Below are 17,491 nucleotides of genomic sequence, written 5' to 3' on the forward strand. Positions count from 1 at the left end.
AGGGCTTTGTGATTCCCTGAATTTTGGGGGATTTCAGGGATTTGTGATTCCCTGAATTTGGGGGAATTTCAGGGCTTTGTGATTTCCTGAATTTGGGGGATTTCAGGGCTTTGTGATTCCCTGAATTTGGGGAATTTCAGGGATTTTTGGGAACTTGCCTTGTCGTTGATGAGCCGGTGGTTGAGGGGGGTCCAGGAGCTCAGGCGGGGCTGGGAGCCAGCCGGGAATTTGGGGGGAGCAAAGGCCATGGGGGGGATCCTCCTTCAACGGAGCCTGGAAACGGAAAAAGGAAAAGGTGAATTTGCTCTAAATTCCCTTAAAATGGAATTTTAGTGAGGGATCCAATGGAACAAAGGTGGGCGTTATCCCTGCGCCATTCCTTCATTTTCATGGAAAAAATTAGAATTTAAATAATGAATCCAATGGAACAAAGATGGGTTTTATCCCTGTGCCATTCCTTCATATTCGTGGAAAAAATTTGAATTTTATCAAGGAATTCAATGATTTTATGGAAGAAATGTGAACGTTATCCCTGTGCCATTCCTTTATTTCCATGGAAAAATTAGAATTTTAATGAGGAATTCAATGGAAACAAAGATGGGCGTTATCCCTGTGCCATTCCTTTGTTTTCATGGGAAAAATTAGAATTTAAATAAGGAATTAAATGATTTCTTGGCAGAAATATGAATGTTATCCCTGTGCCATTCCTTCATTTGCATGGAAAAATTATAATTTTAACAAGGAATTCAATGGAAGAAAGATGGGCGTTATCCCTGAGCCATTCCTTCATTTTCATGGGAAAAAATAGAATTTAAACAAGGAATCCAAGGGAACAAAGGTGGGTGCTATCACTGTGCCATTCTTCATTTGCATAGAAAAAATTAGAATTTAAATAATGAATCCAATGGAACAAAGATGGGCCTTATCCCTGTGCCATTCCTTCATTTTTGTGGAAAAAATTTGAATTTTATCAAGGAATTCAATGATTTCATGGAAGAAATGTGAATGTCATCCCTGAGCCATTCCTTCATTTGCATGAAAAAATTGGAATTTTAACAAGGAATTCAATGATTTCATGGAAGAAACATGAACGTTATCCCTGTGGCATTCCTTCATTTTTATGGAAAAATGATAATATTTTAACAAGGAATTTAATGGAACAAAGATGGGCGTTATCCCTGAGCCATTCCTTCATTTTTGTGGAAAAAATTTGAATTTTATCAAGGAATTCGATGATTTTATGGAAGAAATGTGAATGTCATCCCTGAGCCATTCCTTCATTTGCATGGGAAAAAATAGAATTTAAACAAGGAATTCAATGATTTTGTGGAAGAAACATGAACATTATTCCTGTGCCATTCCTTTATTTTCATGGAAAAAATAGAATTTTAACGAGGAATTCAATGGAAGAAAGATGGGCGTTATCCCTGAGCCATTCCTTCTTTTTCATGGGAAAAAATTGAATTTAAACAATGAATTCAGTGATTTAATGGAAAAAAAATGAACATTATCCCTGTGCCATTCCTTAATTTTCATGGAAAAAATTGGAATTTTAACAAGGAATTCAATGATTTCATGGAAGAAACATGAACGTTATCCCTGTGGCATTCCTTCATTTTTATGGAAAAATGATAATATTTTAACAAGGAATTCAATGGAACAAAGATGGGCGTTATCCCTGAGCCATTCCTTCATTCTTGTGGAAAAAAGAGAATTTTAGCAAGGAATTCAATGATTTCATGGAAGAAATGTGAACGTTATTCCTGAGCCATTCCTTTATTTTCATGGAAAAATTAGAATTTTAATGAGGAATTAGATGGAACAAAGATGGGCGTTATTCCTGCGCCATTCCTTCATTCTTGTGTAAAAAATAAGAATTTAAACGAGGAATTCAATGATTTCTTGGAAGAAATATGAACGTTATCCCTGGGTCATTCCTTCATTTTCATGGAAAAAAATTTGAATTTTAACGAGGAATCCAATGGAACAACGATGGGCCTTATCCCTGAGCCATTTCTTCATTTGCATGGAAAAATTATAATATTTTAACAAGGAATCCAATGGAAAAAAGATGGGCGTTATCCCTGAGCCATTTCTTCATTTTTATGGGAAAAAATAGACTTTTAACAAGGAATTCAATGATTTCATGGAAGAAACATGAACGTTATCCCTGAGCCAATCCTTCATTTCCATGGGAAAGCTCAGCGAGGTTTCACATCCTCGTGCAAGCGAGCAGGAGGATTTTGGGCTGGATTTGGGATCATTCCCTGCCTCGTTTTTGGTTTTTTCCCTGCAATTTCAGTGCCCAGGGAACAGAAACAGCTCAGAACTGCCAAAAAAAACCAAACAAAAAAACCAGGTCCGGGCAGCCGCGTCCTGTTTGTCACATTTTTAGGGACAGATTTGGACGTTTGTCACATTTTTAGGGACAGATTTGGACGTTTGTCACATTTTTTAGGGACAGCTCTGGCCCAAGGTGCTGTGCCAGGGATTTCCTCAGGGATTTGGGATCCTGGGGCTGGGACAGCCACATTCCCAAAGCAGCTGCTGAGGCTTTAGGATTTGGGAAAAGGTTGTGTGGAAGTTCAGGATTTGGGGGAAAAAAAAATCAGGATTTGGGAAAAGGTTGTGTGGAAGTTCAGGATTTGGAGGGAAAAAAATCAGGATTTGGGAAAAGTTTGTGTGGAAGTTCAGGATTTGGGAAAAAAAAATTCAGGATTTGGGAAAAGTTTGTGTGGAAGTTCAGGATTTGGGAAAAAAAAATTCAGGATTTGGGAAAAGTTTGTGTGGAAGTTCAGGATTTGGGAAAAAAAATTTCAGGATTTGGGAAAAGTTTGTGTGGAAGTTCAGGATTTGGGAAAAAAAATTTCAGGATTTGGGAAAAGTTTGTGTGGAAGTTCAGGATTTGGGAAAAAAAAATTCAGGATTTGGGAAAAGTTTGTGTGGAAGTTCAGGATTTGGGAAAAAAAAATTCAGGATTTGGGAAAAGTTTGTGTGGAAGTTCAGGATTTGGGGGGAAAAAAAATTCAGGATTTGGGAAAAGGTTGTGTGGAAGTTCAGGATTTGGGGGAAAAAAAAATAATTCAGGATTTGGGAAAAGGTTGTGTGGAAGTTCAGGATTTGGGAAAAAAAATTCAGGATTTGGGAAAAGTTTGTGTGGAAGTTCAGGATTTGGGAAAAAAAATTCAGGATTTGGGAAAAGTTTGTGTGGAAGTTCAGGATTTGGGAAAAAAAATTCAGGATTTGGGAAAAGTTTGTGTGGAAGTTCAGGATCTGGGAAAAATATGTCTGAAAGATCAGGATTTGGGAAAAATCTGAAACTTCAGGATCTGGAAAAAGTCTGTGTGAAAGTTCAGGATCTGGGAAAAGTTTGTGTGGAAGTTCAGGATTTGGGGGAAAAAATCAGGATCTGGGAAAAGTCTGAAGCCTTCAGAATTTGGGAAAAGTCTATCTGAAAGTTCAGGATCTGGGAAAAGTCTGCGTGAAAGTTCAGGATTTGGGAAAGGTCTGTCTGACAGTTCAGGATTTGGGAGAAGTTTGTGTGCAAGTTCAGGATTTGGGAAAAAATGTGAAAATTCAGGATTTGGGGAAAGTCTGTGTGGAAGTTCAGGATTTGGGAAAAATCTGAAAGTTCAGGATTTGGGAAAAGTCAGGAAGTTCAGGATCTGGGAAAAATCTGTCTGAAAGTTCAGGATTCAGGAAAAATCTGTCTGAAACTTCAGGACCTGGGAAAATTCTGTCTAGAACTTCAGGATCTGGGAAATGTCTGTGTGAAAATTCAGGATTTGGGAAAAATCTGTGTGAAAGATCGGGATTTGGGAAAAGTTTGTCTGAAAATTCAGGTATTGGGAAAAGTCTGTCAAAGTTCAGATTTGGGAAAAGTCTGAAACTTCAGGATCTGGGAAAAGTCTGTGTGAAAGTTCAGGATTTGGAAAGACTCTGAAAATTCAGGATCTGGGAAAAATTTGTCTGAAAGTTCAGGACCTGAGAAAAATGAGAAACTTCAGGATATGGGAAGAGTCTGAAATGTCAGGATCTGGGAAAAATCTGTGTGAAAGTTCAGGAACTGGGAAAATCTGATACTTCAGGATTTGGGAAAAGTCTGAAAGTTCAGGATCTGAGAAAAATCGGTAAACTTCAGGATCTGGGAAAAGTCTGTCTGAAATTTCAGAATTTGGGAAAAGTCTGTAAACCTTGGGATCTGGGAAAAATCTGTCTGAAAGCTCAGGATTCAGGAAAAATCTCTCTGAAACTTCAGGACCTGGGAAAATTCTATCTGGAACTTCTGGATTTGGGAAAAGTCTGTCTGAAAGTTCAGGATTTGGGAAAAATGTGAAACTTCTGGAACTGGGGAAAATCTGAAAATTCAGGATCTGGGAAAAATCTGTGTGAAACTTCAGGATTTCCATAATGTCTGAAACTTCAGGATCTGGGGGAAGTCTGTAAACCTTGGGATCTGGAAAAAGTCTGTCTGAAAATTCAGGATCTGGGAAAATTCTGAAACTAGGATCTGGGAACAATCTGTGTGAAACTTCAGGATCTGGGAAATTCTGTCTGAAAGTTCAGGATCTGGGAAAAGTCTGTGTGAAAATCCAGGATCTGGGAAAAGTCTGAAAGTTCAGGATTAGAGCAAAGTCTGACAATTCAGGATCTGGGAAAAGTCTCTGTGAAAGTTCAGAATTGGGAAAAATGAAAAAGTTCAGGATTTGGGAAGAGTCTGAAAGTTCAGGATCTGGGAAAAATCTGTGTGAAAGTTCAGGAACTGGGAAAATCTGATACTTTGGGATTCGGGAAAAGTCTGAAACTTCAGGATCTGGGAAAAATCTGTGTGAAAATCCAGGATCTGGGAAAAATCTGAAAGTTCAGGATTTGGGAAAAGTCTGAAAGTTCAGGATTAGAGCAAAGTCTGAAACCTCAGGATCTGGGAAAAGTCTGTGTGAAACTTCAAGATTTGGGAACAATGAGAAACTTCAGGATTTGGGAAAAATCTGAAACCTCAGGATCTGGGAAATGTCTGAAAGTTCAGGATTTGGGAAAAGTTTGTCTGAAACCTCAGGATCTGGGAAAAATCTGTGTGAAAATTCAGGAACTGGGAAAATCTGACACTTTGGGATTTGGGAAAAGTCTGAAAGTTCAGGATCTGAGAAGAATGAGAAATGGGAAGAGTCTGACTTCAGGATCTGGGAAAAATCTGTGTGAAAATCCAGGATCTGGGAAAAATCTGAAACTTCAGGATTTGGGAAAAGTCTGAAAGTTCAGGATTTGGGAAAAGTCTGTGTGAAAGTTCAGGATTTGGGAAAAATCTGTCTGAAACCTCAGGATTTGGGAAAAATCCGTGTGAAAGTTCAGGAACTGGGAAAATCTGATACTTTGGGATTTGGGAAGAGTCTGAAAGTTTAGGATCTGGGAAAATTCTGTCAGAAACTTCAGGATCTGGGAAAATTCTGACACTAGGATCTAACAAAAGTCTGTGTGAAACTTCAGGATTTGGGAAATTCTATCTGAAACCTCAGGATCTGGGAAAAATCTGAGACCTCGGGATCTGGGAGAAGTCCGTGTGCAAATTCAGGATCTGGGGAAAATCTGAAACCTCGGGATCTGGGAGAAGTCCGTGTGCAAATTCAGGATCTGGGAACAATCTGAAAGCTCCGATCCAGGAAATTCCGTGTGAAATCCCCGTGGGCACGGGGGGGCAGGCCTGGGTCTCTTCTCCCCCCAGGAGCTGCAGGAGCCGGGCAAGGCTGGAGCAGGGGGATTCAGGGAAAGCTCCTTCCCAGGGAAGGGCGACATTCCCCAGGCTGCCAGAGCTGCCGGGGATGCTCGGGGGGGAATTCTGGGGGGTCTGAGCAGGGCCGGGAATTGGATTTGATGATCGGGGTGGTCTGGGAGAAATCACATTCCGTCATTCCCTCATTCCATCATTCCATCATTCCATATTTCCATAATTCCATAATGCCACCATTCCATAATTCCATAATTCCATCATTCCATCATTCCATCATTCCATATTTCCGTCATGCCATCATTCCACCATTCCATCATTCCATCATTCCATATTTCCATAATTCCATCATTCCATCATTCCATCATTCCATATTTCCATTATTTCCATAATTCCATCATTCCATCATTCCATCATTCCATCATTCCATCATTCCGTCATTCCATAATTTCATCATTCCATCATTCCGTCATTCCATAATTCCATCATTCCATAATTCCATATTTCCATCATTCCGTCATTCCGTCATTCCATAATTTCATCATTCCATCATTCCGTCATTCCATAATTCCATCATTCCATAATTCCATATTTCCATCATTCCGTCATTCCATCATTCCATCATTCCATAATTCCATAATTCCATCATTTCATCATTCCATAATTCCATCATTCCATCATTCCATCATTCCACAATTCAATAATTCCATAATTCCATAATTCCATCATTCCATCATTCCATCATTCCATAATTCCATCATTCCATAATTCAATCATTCCATCACTCCATCATTCCATCATTCCATCATTCCATCATTCCATCATTCCATAATTCCATATTTCCATAATTCAATCATTCCATCATTCCATAATTCCATAATTCAATCATTCCATAATTCAATCATTCCATCATTCCATCATTCCATCATTCCATAATTCCACAATTCCATCATTCCATAATTCCACAATTCCATCATTGCATAAATCCATAATTCCATAATTCGATCATTCCATCATTCCATAATTCCACAATTCCACAATTCCACAATTCCATCATTCCATAATTCCATCATTCAATCATTCCATAATTCCATCATTCCATCACTCCATCATTCCATCATTCCACAATTCCACAATTCCATCATTCCATCATTCCATAATTCAATCATTCCATCATTCCATAATTCAATCATTCCATCATTCCATAATTCCATATTTCCATCATTCCACAATTCCACAATTCCACAATTCCACAATTCCACAATTCCGTAATTCCATCATCATTCCATAACGCTGCAAAAGCCCCAAGCTGCCGGGATTATCCGGATTTTGGAATATTTTCTGGAATTCCTCAAAGCCGGGGCTCGCTGCTCCCTCAGGAGCTCCTCCATGGAAGGGACCTAAAAACCACCCAGCTCCCCCTTTTTCCATGGAAAAGCAGCAGGAATTCTGGCCAGGGCCGGGATCAGAGCCTGCTCAGCCAAATCTTCCCTTTTCTTCTGCAAAATTCCTCATTTTTGGGCTGGCTGCCCAAAATAAAACTCCAGGGATTGCTGCAGCTCCTTGTTGGAAATTCGGATCCCAAAACATTCCAGGAGCCGGGGGCAGGAGGGGAGCCTGGTAGGGATCCGACACCAGGGAAAGGTTTTGTCGCACAGGGAGGAAAAAATATTGAAACGCAGTGCCAAAAATTAAAAATTTTCACTGTAAATGGCATTTCATTGTCATTAAAAATTGTATTTTCATTGTAAAAAAAAATTATTAAAAGGAAATGTAGGGGCGGGTGGCAGGTGTGGTAAATATAAATAAAGATATAAAGCGAAAGAGATTTGGGGGGAAAAAAAATCAAGTTTTGTGAGTTTGTACGGGGTTAAAAGAGAAAAATGGCCAGAGTTCCCAGGAAAGGGTCAGAGTTGGGATGGGAGGATCCCAGAAATTTGGGTGTGAAGGAAACACGAAGGTTCACAGGGCAGGAGATGGGAATGGTTCTAAGAGCGGGAGAATTTCACTTGGAAACCACTGGGAGCGCCTCCCCTGGCTCCAGCACGAGCTGGGATTTGAAAACGGTTTAAAAATGAAATTTTTAAATTTAAACCTCCTTTGCTCGGGGCTGAGCCCCTTCCCCAGCTCCCTCAGCCATTCCCGGTGCCCCCGTGTCCCCTCACCTTCCTCCTCCCGCCTGCGGACGCCGCCTCCTCCTCTCCCTCCTCTCCCTCCTCTCCCTCCTCTTCCTTCTCTTCCTCCTCCTCCCCGTCCGCATCCCGTCGCTATGGCAACGCTGGGGGGGGCGGCGCCAGCCAATCAGCTCCCGCCTCTTCCCCCCCGCCCGTCCGCATCCCGTCTCCATGGCAACCCCGGGGGGCGCCAGCCAATCGGAGCCCCCCGGCGGGGTTAGAGCGGCCGGGGGTTCCGATCTACCTAGCAACCAGCCCGGCGCGCTCTGATTGGCTGGGCGGCGGGGAGTGGGCGGGGCGCGATGGCGCGTGGGGCGTGGTCGCGCGTGGGGCGTGGCCGGGCGCTGCCGCCGCCGCCGCCGCCGCCGCCAGCCGAGGGGAGCGCGCGGGAGCGTGAGGGCGGCGGGAGCCGCGCAGGTAACGGGGACACGGCGGGGCCGCGCCGCCCTCCGGGGCTCCTCCTGCCCGCCCTCCGGGGCTCCTCCTGCCCGCCCCGGGGACGGGCGGCCGCGGGGCTCGGCGGCCGTGCAGCGGGGCGGCCGCCCAGCGCCCTGCGGCCGGCAGCGCAGCGTGGGGATGCGGGTGCTGCGCTCGGCGGGCGGGCGGAGCACGGGGGGATGGCGGCCCTGAGCGCCGGGAACGGGCCGGATCCGCTCCCCGTGAGGGCGGGGATGCTGGCCCGGGCTCCCCGTGCCGTAGTGCGGCACAGCGGCCCCGGGGAGGGGATGCGGGTGCCTCAATTGCCCCTCACAAGGGCTCGGGTGTGCCGGAGCCTCACCGCCCTTTGCTGAGGGCTCGGGGGAGCCGCAGCCTCACCGCCCCTCAATGAGGGCTCGGGTGTGCCGGAGCCTCACCGCCCTTTGCTGGAGGGCTCGGGGATGCTGGAGCCTCAATTGCCCCTCACAAGGGCTCGGTTGTGCCGGTTCCTCACCGCCCCTCGCTGAGGGCTCGCGGGAGCCGGAGCCTCACCGCCCCTCAATGAGGGCTCGGGGGATGCGGGTGCCTCACCGCCCCTCGCTGAGGCCTTGAAGGTGCCGGAGCCTCAGTGCTCCTCGCTGAGGGCTCGGGGGATGCCGGAGCCTCAATGCCTTCCGCTGAGGGCTCGGGTGTGCCGGTCCCTCACCGCCCTTTGCTGAGGGCTGGGGGGAGCCGCAGCCTCACCGCCCCTCGCTGAGGGCTCGGGGATACGGGTGCCTCAATGCTCTCCGCTGAGGGCTCGGGGATTGTCAGAGCCACAATGCCCCTCGCTGAGGGCTCGGGGGATGCCGGAGCTCACCGCCCCTCGCTGAGGGCTCGGATTCCGGTTCCTCAATGCCCTGTGCTGAGGGCTCAGGGGAGCCGGAGCCTCACCGCCTTTTGCTGAGGGCTCGGGGATGCCGGTGCCTCAACTGCCCCTCACAAGGGCTCGGGGATGCCGGAGCCTCACCGCCCGTCGCTGAGGGCTCGGGGATGCCGGTTCCTCACCGCCCCTCACTGAGGGCTCGGTGGTGTTGGAGCCTCACCGCCCCTCTCTGAGGGCTCGGAGGAGCCGGAGCCTCCCCTCACTGAGGGCTCGGGCTCTGTCCGTGCGCTCCCCGGATCCCCCGGGCACTCTGTCCGTGCGCTCCCCGGATCCCCCGGGCACTCTGTCCGTGCGCTCCCCGGATCCCCCGGGCACTCTGTCCGTGCGCTCCCCGGATCCCCCGGGCACTCTGTCCGTGCGCTCCCCGGATCCCCCGGGCACTCTGTCCGTGCGCTCCCCGGATCCCCCGGGCACTCTGTCCGTGCGCTCCCCGGATCCCCCGGGCACGCGGTGCGGGCGCTCCCCGGATCCCTCGGCCGTGCAGCGATGGAGGGAGGGATGCTGGATGCTGGTGCCGCCGCTGCACTTGTTCCTTGCGCCTTTCCGGCAGCCTGGCTGCTTCCCCTGCCGGGGAGCTGCAGCATTTCCCTCTCCAGGCCCTTCCCATGGAATGGGGACTCGCGGAGAGAGGGGACAGACCTGTCCCTCCATCCCTGCCCAAGGTGCGGGTTAGATGGGCTTTACAGCCCCCTCCGAGCCAAACCATTCCACGATTCCGTGACAATCACGGGAAAATGACTGGGTTGTTTCTGCCTTCCATCCTCCCTCTTTGCTCCTAATTGAAGTGGGGGATGTGGGGGATTACGGCGTGGTGCAGGAGTGGAGCAGCGCTGGAGTTTCCTTCCCTCTGAGTAATTCATTAGAATGGAGCTGGGAGAATAATTTATTCTCCTTTTGTGGCTGGGGAAGTGCAATGAATGAGTTCCTCTCCTTTCTCAGGGTCAGAGTTGGGTGGGGAATGGCTGAGAGGACATTTTCCTCTCCTCCAGGAGGAGTCTGGTTTCTTGATTTAACTCCCCATTTCCCTGGGATAGATAACTGGGAATTAATCCCATCCTTTCATTCTAAAGCCCGATGAGTTTTTTCTTTTTTCTCATTGCTCCCCGAGGCACTTTGATATTTAGTATTTGAAAAAAAAAATAACTCCTTGTGGGAATCAACCCTTTCTCCTCATGATTTTCACTGGTTGTGATAATTGTCCGTGCATGTCTTAATTAAGACAGTTGAAGCAGCAAGAATTGGATGGGCTTCTCCTGCTGATAAAGAATGTAAAAATCCACAACCACAGGAACAAGCTGAAGCAGCAAGAATTGGATGGGCTTCTCCTGCTGATAAAGAATGTAAAAATCCACAACCACAGGCACAAGCTGAAGCAGCAAGAATTGGATAGGCTTCTCCTGCTGATAAAGAATGTAAAAATCCACAACCACAGGAACAAGCTGCGTTTTCTTGCGGTGGGAGGAGAGGCCTCCCCTCCTCCTTTCACCCCCCGTGTCACCGAGAGTGTTTTGTTTTTCTGCACACACCAAAACAACCACAAAACCTCCTCGCAGGGGCTGAACAAAGAGTGCACCAACTGGATCTGTGGTGAGGAGCTCTCCTGACACTGAGGGCTGCTCCTTACAGCTCCCGTCTGTCTGCACCAATTAATGCATCCTCCACGGGCTCCTTTCGCAATGGAATCCTCCTCTTTTTGCCTCATTTCACACAAAATCATTGCAGTTTTCCCAGGGCCGGGTTGTCCATTTTGGTGTGGTTTCCCTCCTCCTAAAAATACAGTCTTAATTTTATTTATGCTACTCAATTATTTAAATAGGAAATTTTTTCTGCTTTTTTTTTGTTTTGTGGTTCATTGAATCTTTATTTTTGCGAGTTTTCTTCAGCTTGAGGCTGTGGGGGAGGCAGAGGAGAGCTGGATGCTGCTGTTTTCTGTGTCAGAGAAATCATTCATATGATTTCCATGGAGCATTCTTGGACTTTTTCCCAAAACTCCACATCCTGACCTGGATTGGCCCAATTTTTGTGGTGCAGCCTCTAAGTGGTGTGAGCACAGCTCCTCTTAGGTTGCTCCTGAAGGTTTTTTGGGCAGGTTTTTTTACAGATCGCTGCCATTACACCTCAATTACAGAAAAAAGAAAAAAGAGAAAAAAGAAAGAGGAAAAAGAAAGAGAAAAAAGAAAGAGAAAAAAGAAAGAGGAAAAAGAAAGAGCAAAAAGAAAGAGGAAAAAGAAAGAGGAAAAAGAGGAAAAAGAAAGAGGAAAAAGAAAGAGAAAAAAGAAAGAGGAAAAAGAAAGAGGAAAAAGAAAGAGAAAAAAGAAAGAGGAAAAAGAAAGAGGAAAAAGAGGAAAAAGAAAGAGGAAAATGAAAGAGGAAAAAGAGGAAAAAGAAAGAGGAAAAAGAAAGAGGAAAAAGAAAGAGGAAAAAGAAAGAGGAAAAAGAAAGAGAAAAAAGAAAGAGGAAAAAGAAAGAGGAAAAAGAAAGAGAAAAAAGAAAGAGGAAAAAGAAAAATCCCTTGCTCATCCACTCTGGGAGGTGACCTCACTCAAACTGGGGAATAAAATCCTTTGGAGTGAATTTAGGAGAAACAAAAGAAAAATTGTGAATTCAGGGTTCTGGAGATGCCAAGAAACTCAAAAAACTTTTTTTTGTTTTTTTTTTTGGGGGGGAACTGTTACTAAAATGTTAAACCCAAGGGAATGGATCCCAGGGGGATTTCAGCACCTTGTCCAACGTGGGGTCACGGGCTGCTTTGGGTTGGAAGGGACCATTTATTTCCACATTTTCTGCCAGGGAACTTCACAAAACCGAGCAGGAATTGGTTTCCTGTGGCTCCTGATGTGCTCCCTGGCAGGTGGGGCCAGCTCAGCTCCTTGTTCCTTCCCAGAGCCCCCAAATTACTGAAAACTCAACCTGAAAAATTCCATTTTTTCCATCAGAAGGACACGACTTTTCAAGTTCATGTCATCGTGTGTAGGTAGTTCTTTTTTTCCTTTTTTTTTTTGGCTCCTGGTTTGTTTTTCCTGGCTCTGGAGCTTCTCCTGTTTCTATTTTTCCCCTCATTTCAGCCACTGAGAGGGAGAAGCAGCCTGTGAAAGCAAAGCTGTCAAGAAACTGAATTTAACGTGGTTTTCTTTAGCAGCTTGCTCTTTTTTTTTTTCCCCCACCACCTCTTTGCATGTTTGGTTTTAACCAGCCTGTCTCCAGAAAGCTCCTGCCAAACCCTTTTCCCCTCTCACAGAAAAACCCAGAATTGTTTAGGTTGGAAGGAACATCTCGAGATTATCCAGTGCAACCCACAAACTGCACTGAGGGTTTAAAACCTTAATTTTTCTGACCATGAGATGGGCCTGTGTAAATAAAAATGGGAATAACAGCACGTGTCTGGTAATTAAATCCTTCCTATCTCTCACTGCAGGCAGGAAGGAAAAACTTTTTCTGAGGAAAAACTCTGTTTTCTCAAGGTTGGGAACCTGTTCAGATCTGTGCTTGGGGTTTTCTAAATTTCTGTTACTTCTTTAACAACAATTCACTTTAAAGCAGCTGCTTGGAGTCTGGATTTTGCAAATTTTACCATTACAAGACAAAATTATTGTTAAAAATTGACTTTATTTTGTAGTGTTGGGGCTGTGTGCAATTAAAATGGGTTTGGAACAACAACAACAACAACAAAAAAAAGCAGATTAAAAGATGAAAATGCCACATTTGAGCCCAGCTGGCCAAACCTCCCTGTGAAAGGCGGGGAGGTGGCGAGCTGGGACTTGTGGCCGTGGTGGTGCTGGTGGCTGGATTTGTGTTTTTGTTTGATAATTATTCCTCAGCACTCAGGGAACGAGATGCTATCGGTGGCAGTGAGTCACAGCCAGCCTGGTTTCAGTGGGGCCAGGCTGGAAGTGTGGGCTTTTCTAAAAATATCCTGTCCCCATCTGGATGTTCACCATTTTTGGGAGCTTTCCTTCCATTAATCTGCTCCAGAAATTAAAAAAAAAAATCAGAATTATCACTCACAGAAGGACCTCGTAGGAGAACTTGAAGCAGTTTGTCTGCCAGCTTAGGAGCTGAGGTAAAATATTTTAATATTTTCACGGATTTCCAGGTTTCTCAGTGGCTTCTCTCTGTTGTGTTTTGTGCTCCAGGTTTTCCAGGAAAACAAACAAAAAGCAGGAAGCCCCTGGAGCGCTGCGCTGTCACCATGGGCTCCACAGTGTGGGAATGTGGTTGAAATCCCAACATTTAATTCCTGAGAGTGGATTAAAAAAAAAGAAGATTTCTCCTGGGACCTGCCTGGATCGAGCCGAGGATGTTGAGCACAGAAACTCTTCCAGCTGGGAGGAACCACCAGCAAAACCAGGGAATGTTTTGGTGAAGGAAATCGGGGATCCACGAGGAGCTGGAAGATGTGCTGGGCTGGCAGCATGGCTGTGGGGTGGGCACTGTGCTCCCTGTGGCTTTTGGGGCTCTGGGGGGGCCCCGCAGCGGGGCACAGCCTCTTCTCCTGCGAGCCCATCGTGCTCAGGATGTGCCAGGACCTGCCCTACAACAGCACCTTCATGCCCAACCTGCTCAACCACTACGACCAGCAAACAGCAGCCATGGCCATGGAGGTAAAATTTATCATTTCTTCATCAATCTGTGTTTATTTGTATTTATATTGATGCAAACAGCAGCTCTGGCCATGGAGGTAAACCTGATTTCTTCATCAATCCATATTTATTTGTATTGATTTATTTGTATTTCCAACCCCACCTTCATGCCCAACCTGCTCAACCACTACGACCAGCAAACAGCAGCTCTGGCCATGGAGGTAAACCTGATTTCTTCATCAATCCATATTTATTTGTATTAATGTTGATACAAACAGCAGCTCTGGCCATGGAGGTAAAATTTATGATTTCTTCATAAACCTGTATTTATTTGTATTGATTTATTTGTATTTCCAACCCCACCTTCATGCCCAACCTGCTCAACCACTACGACCAGCAAACAGCAGCCATGGCCATGGAGGTAAAATTTATCATTTCTTCATCAATCTGTATTTATTTGTATTGATTTATTTGTATTTCCAACCCCACCTTCATGGCCAACCACTACGACCAGCAAACAGCAGCTCTGGCCATGGAGGTAAACCTGATTTCTTAATAAATCCATATTTATTTTAATTAATATTGATTTATCCAGCAAACAGCAGCTCTGGCCATGGAGGTAAAATTTATGATTTCTTCATAAATCCATATTTATTTGTATTAATATTGATGCAAACAGCAGCTCTGGCCATGGAGGTAAACCTGATTTCTTCACAAATCCGTATTTATTTTAATTAATATTGATTTATTCCATATTTCCAACACCACCTTCATGCCCAACCACTATGACCAGCAAACAGCAGCTCTGGCCATGGAGGTAAAATTTATCATTTCTTCATCAATCTGTATTTATTTGGGTTAATATTGATACAAACAGCAGCTCTGGACATGGAGGTAAACCTGATTCCTTCATCAATCCATATTTATTTGTATTGATTTATTTGTATTTCCAACCCCACCTTCATGGCCAACCTGCTCAACCACTACGACCAGCAAACAGCAGCCATGGCCATGGAGGTAAAATTTATCATTTCTTCATCAATCTGTGTTTATTTGTATTGATTTATTTGTATTTCCAACCCCACCTTTATGCCCAACCACTACGACCAGCAAACAGCAGCCATGGCCATGGAGGTAAAATTTATCATTTCTTCATAAATCTGTATTTATTTGTGTTAATATTGATGCAAACAGCAGCTCTGGCCATGGAGGTAAACCTGAATTCTTCATCAATCCATATTTATTTATTTATTACCTATTTATTTATTTACCTATATTTATAGGTATTAAATAAATCGGTATTTATAGGTATTAAATAAATAGGTATACCTATTTATTTACCTATATATTTATTTATTTATTACCTATTTCCAACCCCATCTTCATGCCCAACCACTATGACCAGCAAACAGCAGCTCTGGCCATGGAGGTAAAATTTATGATTTCTTCATCAATCCATATTTATTTGTATTAATATTGGTGCAAACAGCAGCTCTGGCCATGGAGGTAAACCTGATTTCTTCATCAATCCATATTTATTTATTTATTACCTATTTATTTATTTACCTATATTTATAGGTATTAAATAAATCGGTATTTATAGGTATTAAATAAATAGGTATACCTATTTATTTACCTATATATTTATTTATTTATTACCTATTTCCAACCCCACCTTCATGCTCAACCACCATGACCAGCAAACAGCAGCTCTGGCCATGGAGGTAAAATTTATGATTTCTTCATAAATCCATATTTATTTGTATTAATATTGATGCAAACAGCAGCTCTGGCCATGGAGGTAAACCTGATTTCTTCACAAATCCGTATTTATTTTAATTAATATTGATTTATTCCATATTTCCAACCCCACCTTCATGCCCAACCACCATGACCAGCAAACAGCAGCTCTGGCCATGGAGGTAAAATTTATGATTTCTTCATCAATCTGTATTTATTTGTATTAATGTTGATGCAAACAGCAGCTCTGGCCATGGAGGTAAACCTGAATTCTTGATCAATCCATATTTATTTTAATTAATATTTATTTATTACATATTTCCCATTCATATATATGTATTATTTTCATAAATATATCTTTATATATTGAATTTCGGCCTTCACCAATAATAAGAGAATCCAAAGTGGGAGGGGAAAAAAAAAACCAAGGTAGTGAATAATTGAAATTTAACCCTAAATATCAAAATATTTCATGGCTACAGGTTCTGCCTAAGTGAGTATCACTGGGTGGGAAATGCCCTGGGTGTGCTTGTTGTTTTGAATACCTGAAATCTGATTTATTCAAGGCTTTTGCAGAGTGTTTTCCATCCTACCCATCCTCACTTGATAGTCTGTGATAAGACTAAAAATGGAAATTCAGAATATTAAGGGATTCTGTGCTAAGACTAACATGAATGGAAATTCAGAATATTAAGGAATTCTGTGATAAAAATCAAAATGAATGGAAATTCAGAATATTAAGGAATTCTGTGGAGAGATTAAAGTGAATGGAAATTCAGAATATTAAGGGATTCTGTGATGAGATCAAAATTAATGGAAAATCAGAATATTAAGGAATTTTGTGGTGAGATTAAAATGATGAAAATTCAGAATATTAAGGAATTCTGTGGAGAGATTAAAATGAATGGAAATTCAGAATATTAAGGGATTCTGTGGTAAGTTTAAAATGAATGGAAATTCAGAATATTGAGGAATTCTGTGATGAGATTAAAATGAATGAAAATTCAGAATATTAAGGGATTCTATAGTGAGATTAAAATGAATGGAAATTCAGAATTTTAAGGAATTCTGTGGAGAGATTAAAATGAATGGAAATTCAGAATATTAAGGGATTCTGTGATGAGATTAAAATGAATGGAAATTCAGAATATTAAGGGATTCTGTGATGAGATTAAAATGATGGAAATCCAGAATATTAAGGTATTCTATAGTGAGATTAAAATGAATGGAAATTCAGAATTTTAAGGAATTCTGTGATGAGATTAAAATGATGAAAATTCAGAATATTAAGGGATACTATGATAAGATTAAAATGAATGGAAATTCAGAATATTAAGGGATTCTGTGATAAGATTAAAATGAATGGAAATTCAGAATATTAAGGGATTCTGTGATAAGATTAAAATGAATGGAAATTCAGAATTTTAAGGGATTCTGTGATGAGATTAAAATGAATGGAAATTCAGAATATTAAGGGACTCTGATAAAAATCAAAATGAATGGAAATTCAGAATATTAAGGAATGCTGTGATAAGACTAACATAAATGGAAATTCAGATTATTAAGGTATTCTATAGTGAGATTAAAATGAATGGAAATTGAGAATATTAAGGGATTCTGTGAAGAGATTAAAATGATGAAAATTCAGAATATTGAGGTATTCTGTGATGAGATTGAAATGAATGGAAATTCAAAATATTAAGGGATTCTATGATAAGTTTAAAATGAATGGAAATTCAGAATATTAAGGAATTCTGTGGAGAGATTAAAGTGAATGGAAATTCAGAATTTTAAGGGATTCTGTGATGAGATTAAAATGAATGGAAATTGAGAATATTAAGGAATTCTGTGGTGAGATTAAAATGATGAAAATTCAGAATATTAAGGGATTCTGTGATAAGATTAAAATGAATGGAAATTCAGAATTTTAAGG

At 43.0% G+C, this 17,491-nt stretch overlaps 2 protein-coding genes and 1 long non-coding RNA gene across 13 annotated transcripts in view; 1 reads left to right on the top strand and 2 right to left on the bottom strand.

Moving 5' to 3' along the window:
* FBXO16 (F-box protein 16) overlaps positions 1 to 7,979 on the bottom strand; it is a 48,619-nt gene extending 40,640 nt beyond the window's left edge. For all 4 annotated transcript variants that reach the window (XM_064411531.1, XM_064411529.1, XM_064411530.1 and 1 more), the window contains exons 1-2: positions 7,888 to 7,979; positions 159 to 273 (exon numbers count right to left, since the gene is read on the bottom strand). In XM_064411531.1, coding sequence (XP_064267601.1) covers positions 159 to 248 — 90 coding nt within the window. In that variant the 5' untranslated portion in view covers positions 249 to 273; positions 7,888 to 7,979. The remainder of the gene's footprint in view (positions 1 to 158; positions 274 to 7,887) is intronic.
* Positions 7,980 to 8,195: 216 nt separating this feature from the next.
* The window catches only part of FZD3 (frizzled class receptor 3), a 66,635-nt gene continuing 57,339 nt past the window's right edge, over positions 8,196 to 17,491 (top strand). For 5 of the 8 annotated variants that reach the window (XR_010357851.1, XR_010357850.1, XR_010357852.1 and 2 more), the window contains exons 1-2: positions 8,196 to 8,313; positions 13,372 to 13,839. Coding sequence is in view for 4 of the 8 variants with exons in the window: in XM_064411542.1 (XP_064267612.1) it covers positions 13,633 to 13,839 (207 nt within the window). In the remaining 4 variants the exon portion in view is untranslated. Of the gene's footprint in view, positions 8,314 to 13,371; positions 13,840 to 14,085; positions 14,240 to 14,768; positions 14,836 to 14,891; positions 14,953 to 17,491 lie in introns of those variants that run through there. The other 3 variants (XM_064411544.1, XM_064411545.1, XM_064411546.1) reach the window with 3 other exon arrangements.
* Positions 13,694 to 14,227, bottom strand: LOC135295804 (uncharacterized). Its single transcript, XR_010357861.1, has 2 exons — positions 14,140 to 14,227; positions 13,694 to 13,865 (listed from the first exon to the last, which is right to left on the bottom strand). It is a non-coding gene; the product is annotated as an uncharacterized LOC135295804 (long non-coding RNA).

This window comes from Passer domesticus, chromosome 3, assembly GCF_036417665.1.
Source record: "Passer domesticus isolate bPasDom1 chromosome 3, bPasDom1.hap1, whole genome shotgun sequence".
Classification (NCBI taxonomy): domain Eukaryota; kingdom Metazoa; phylum Chordata; class Aves; order Passeriformes; family Passeridae; genus Passer; species Passer domesticus.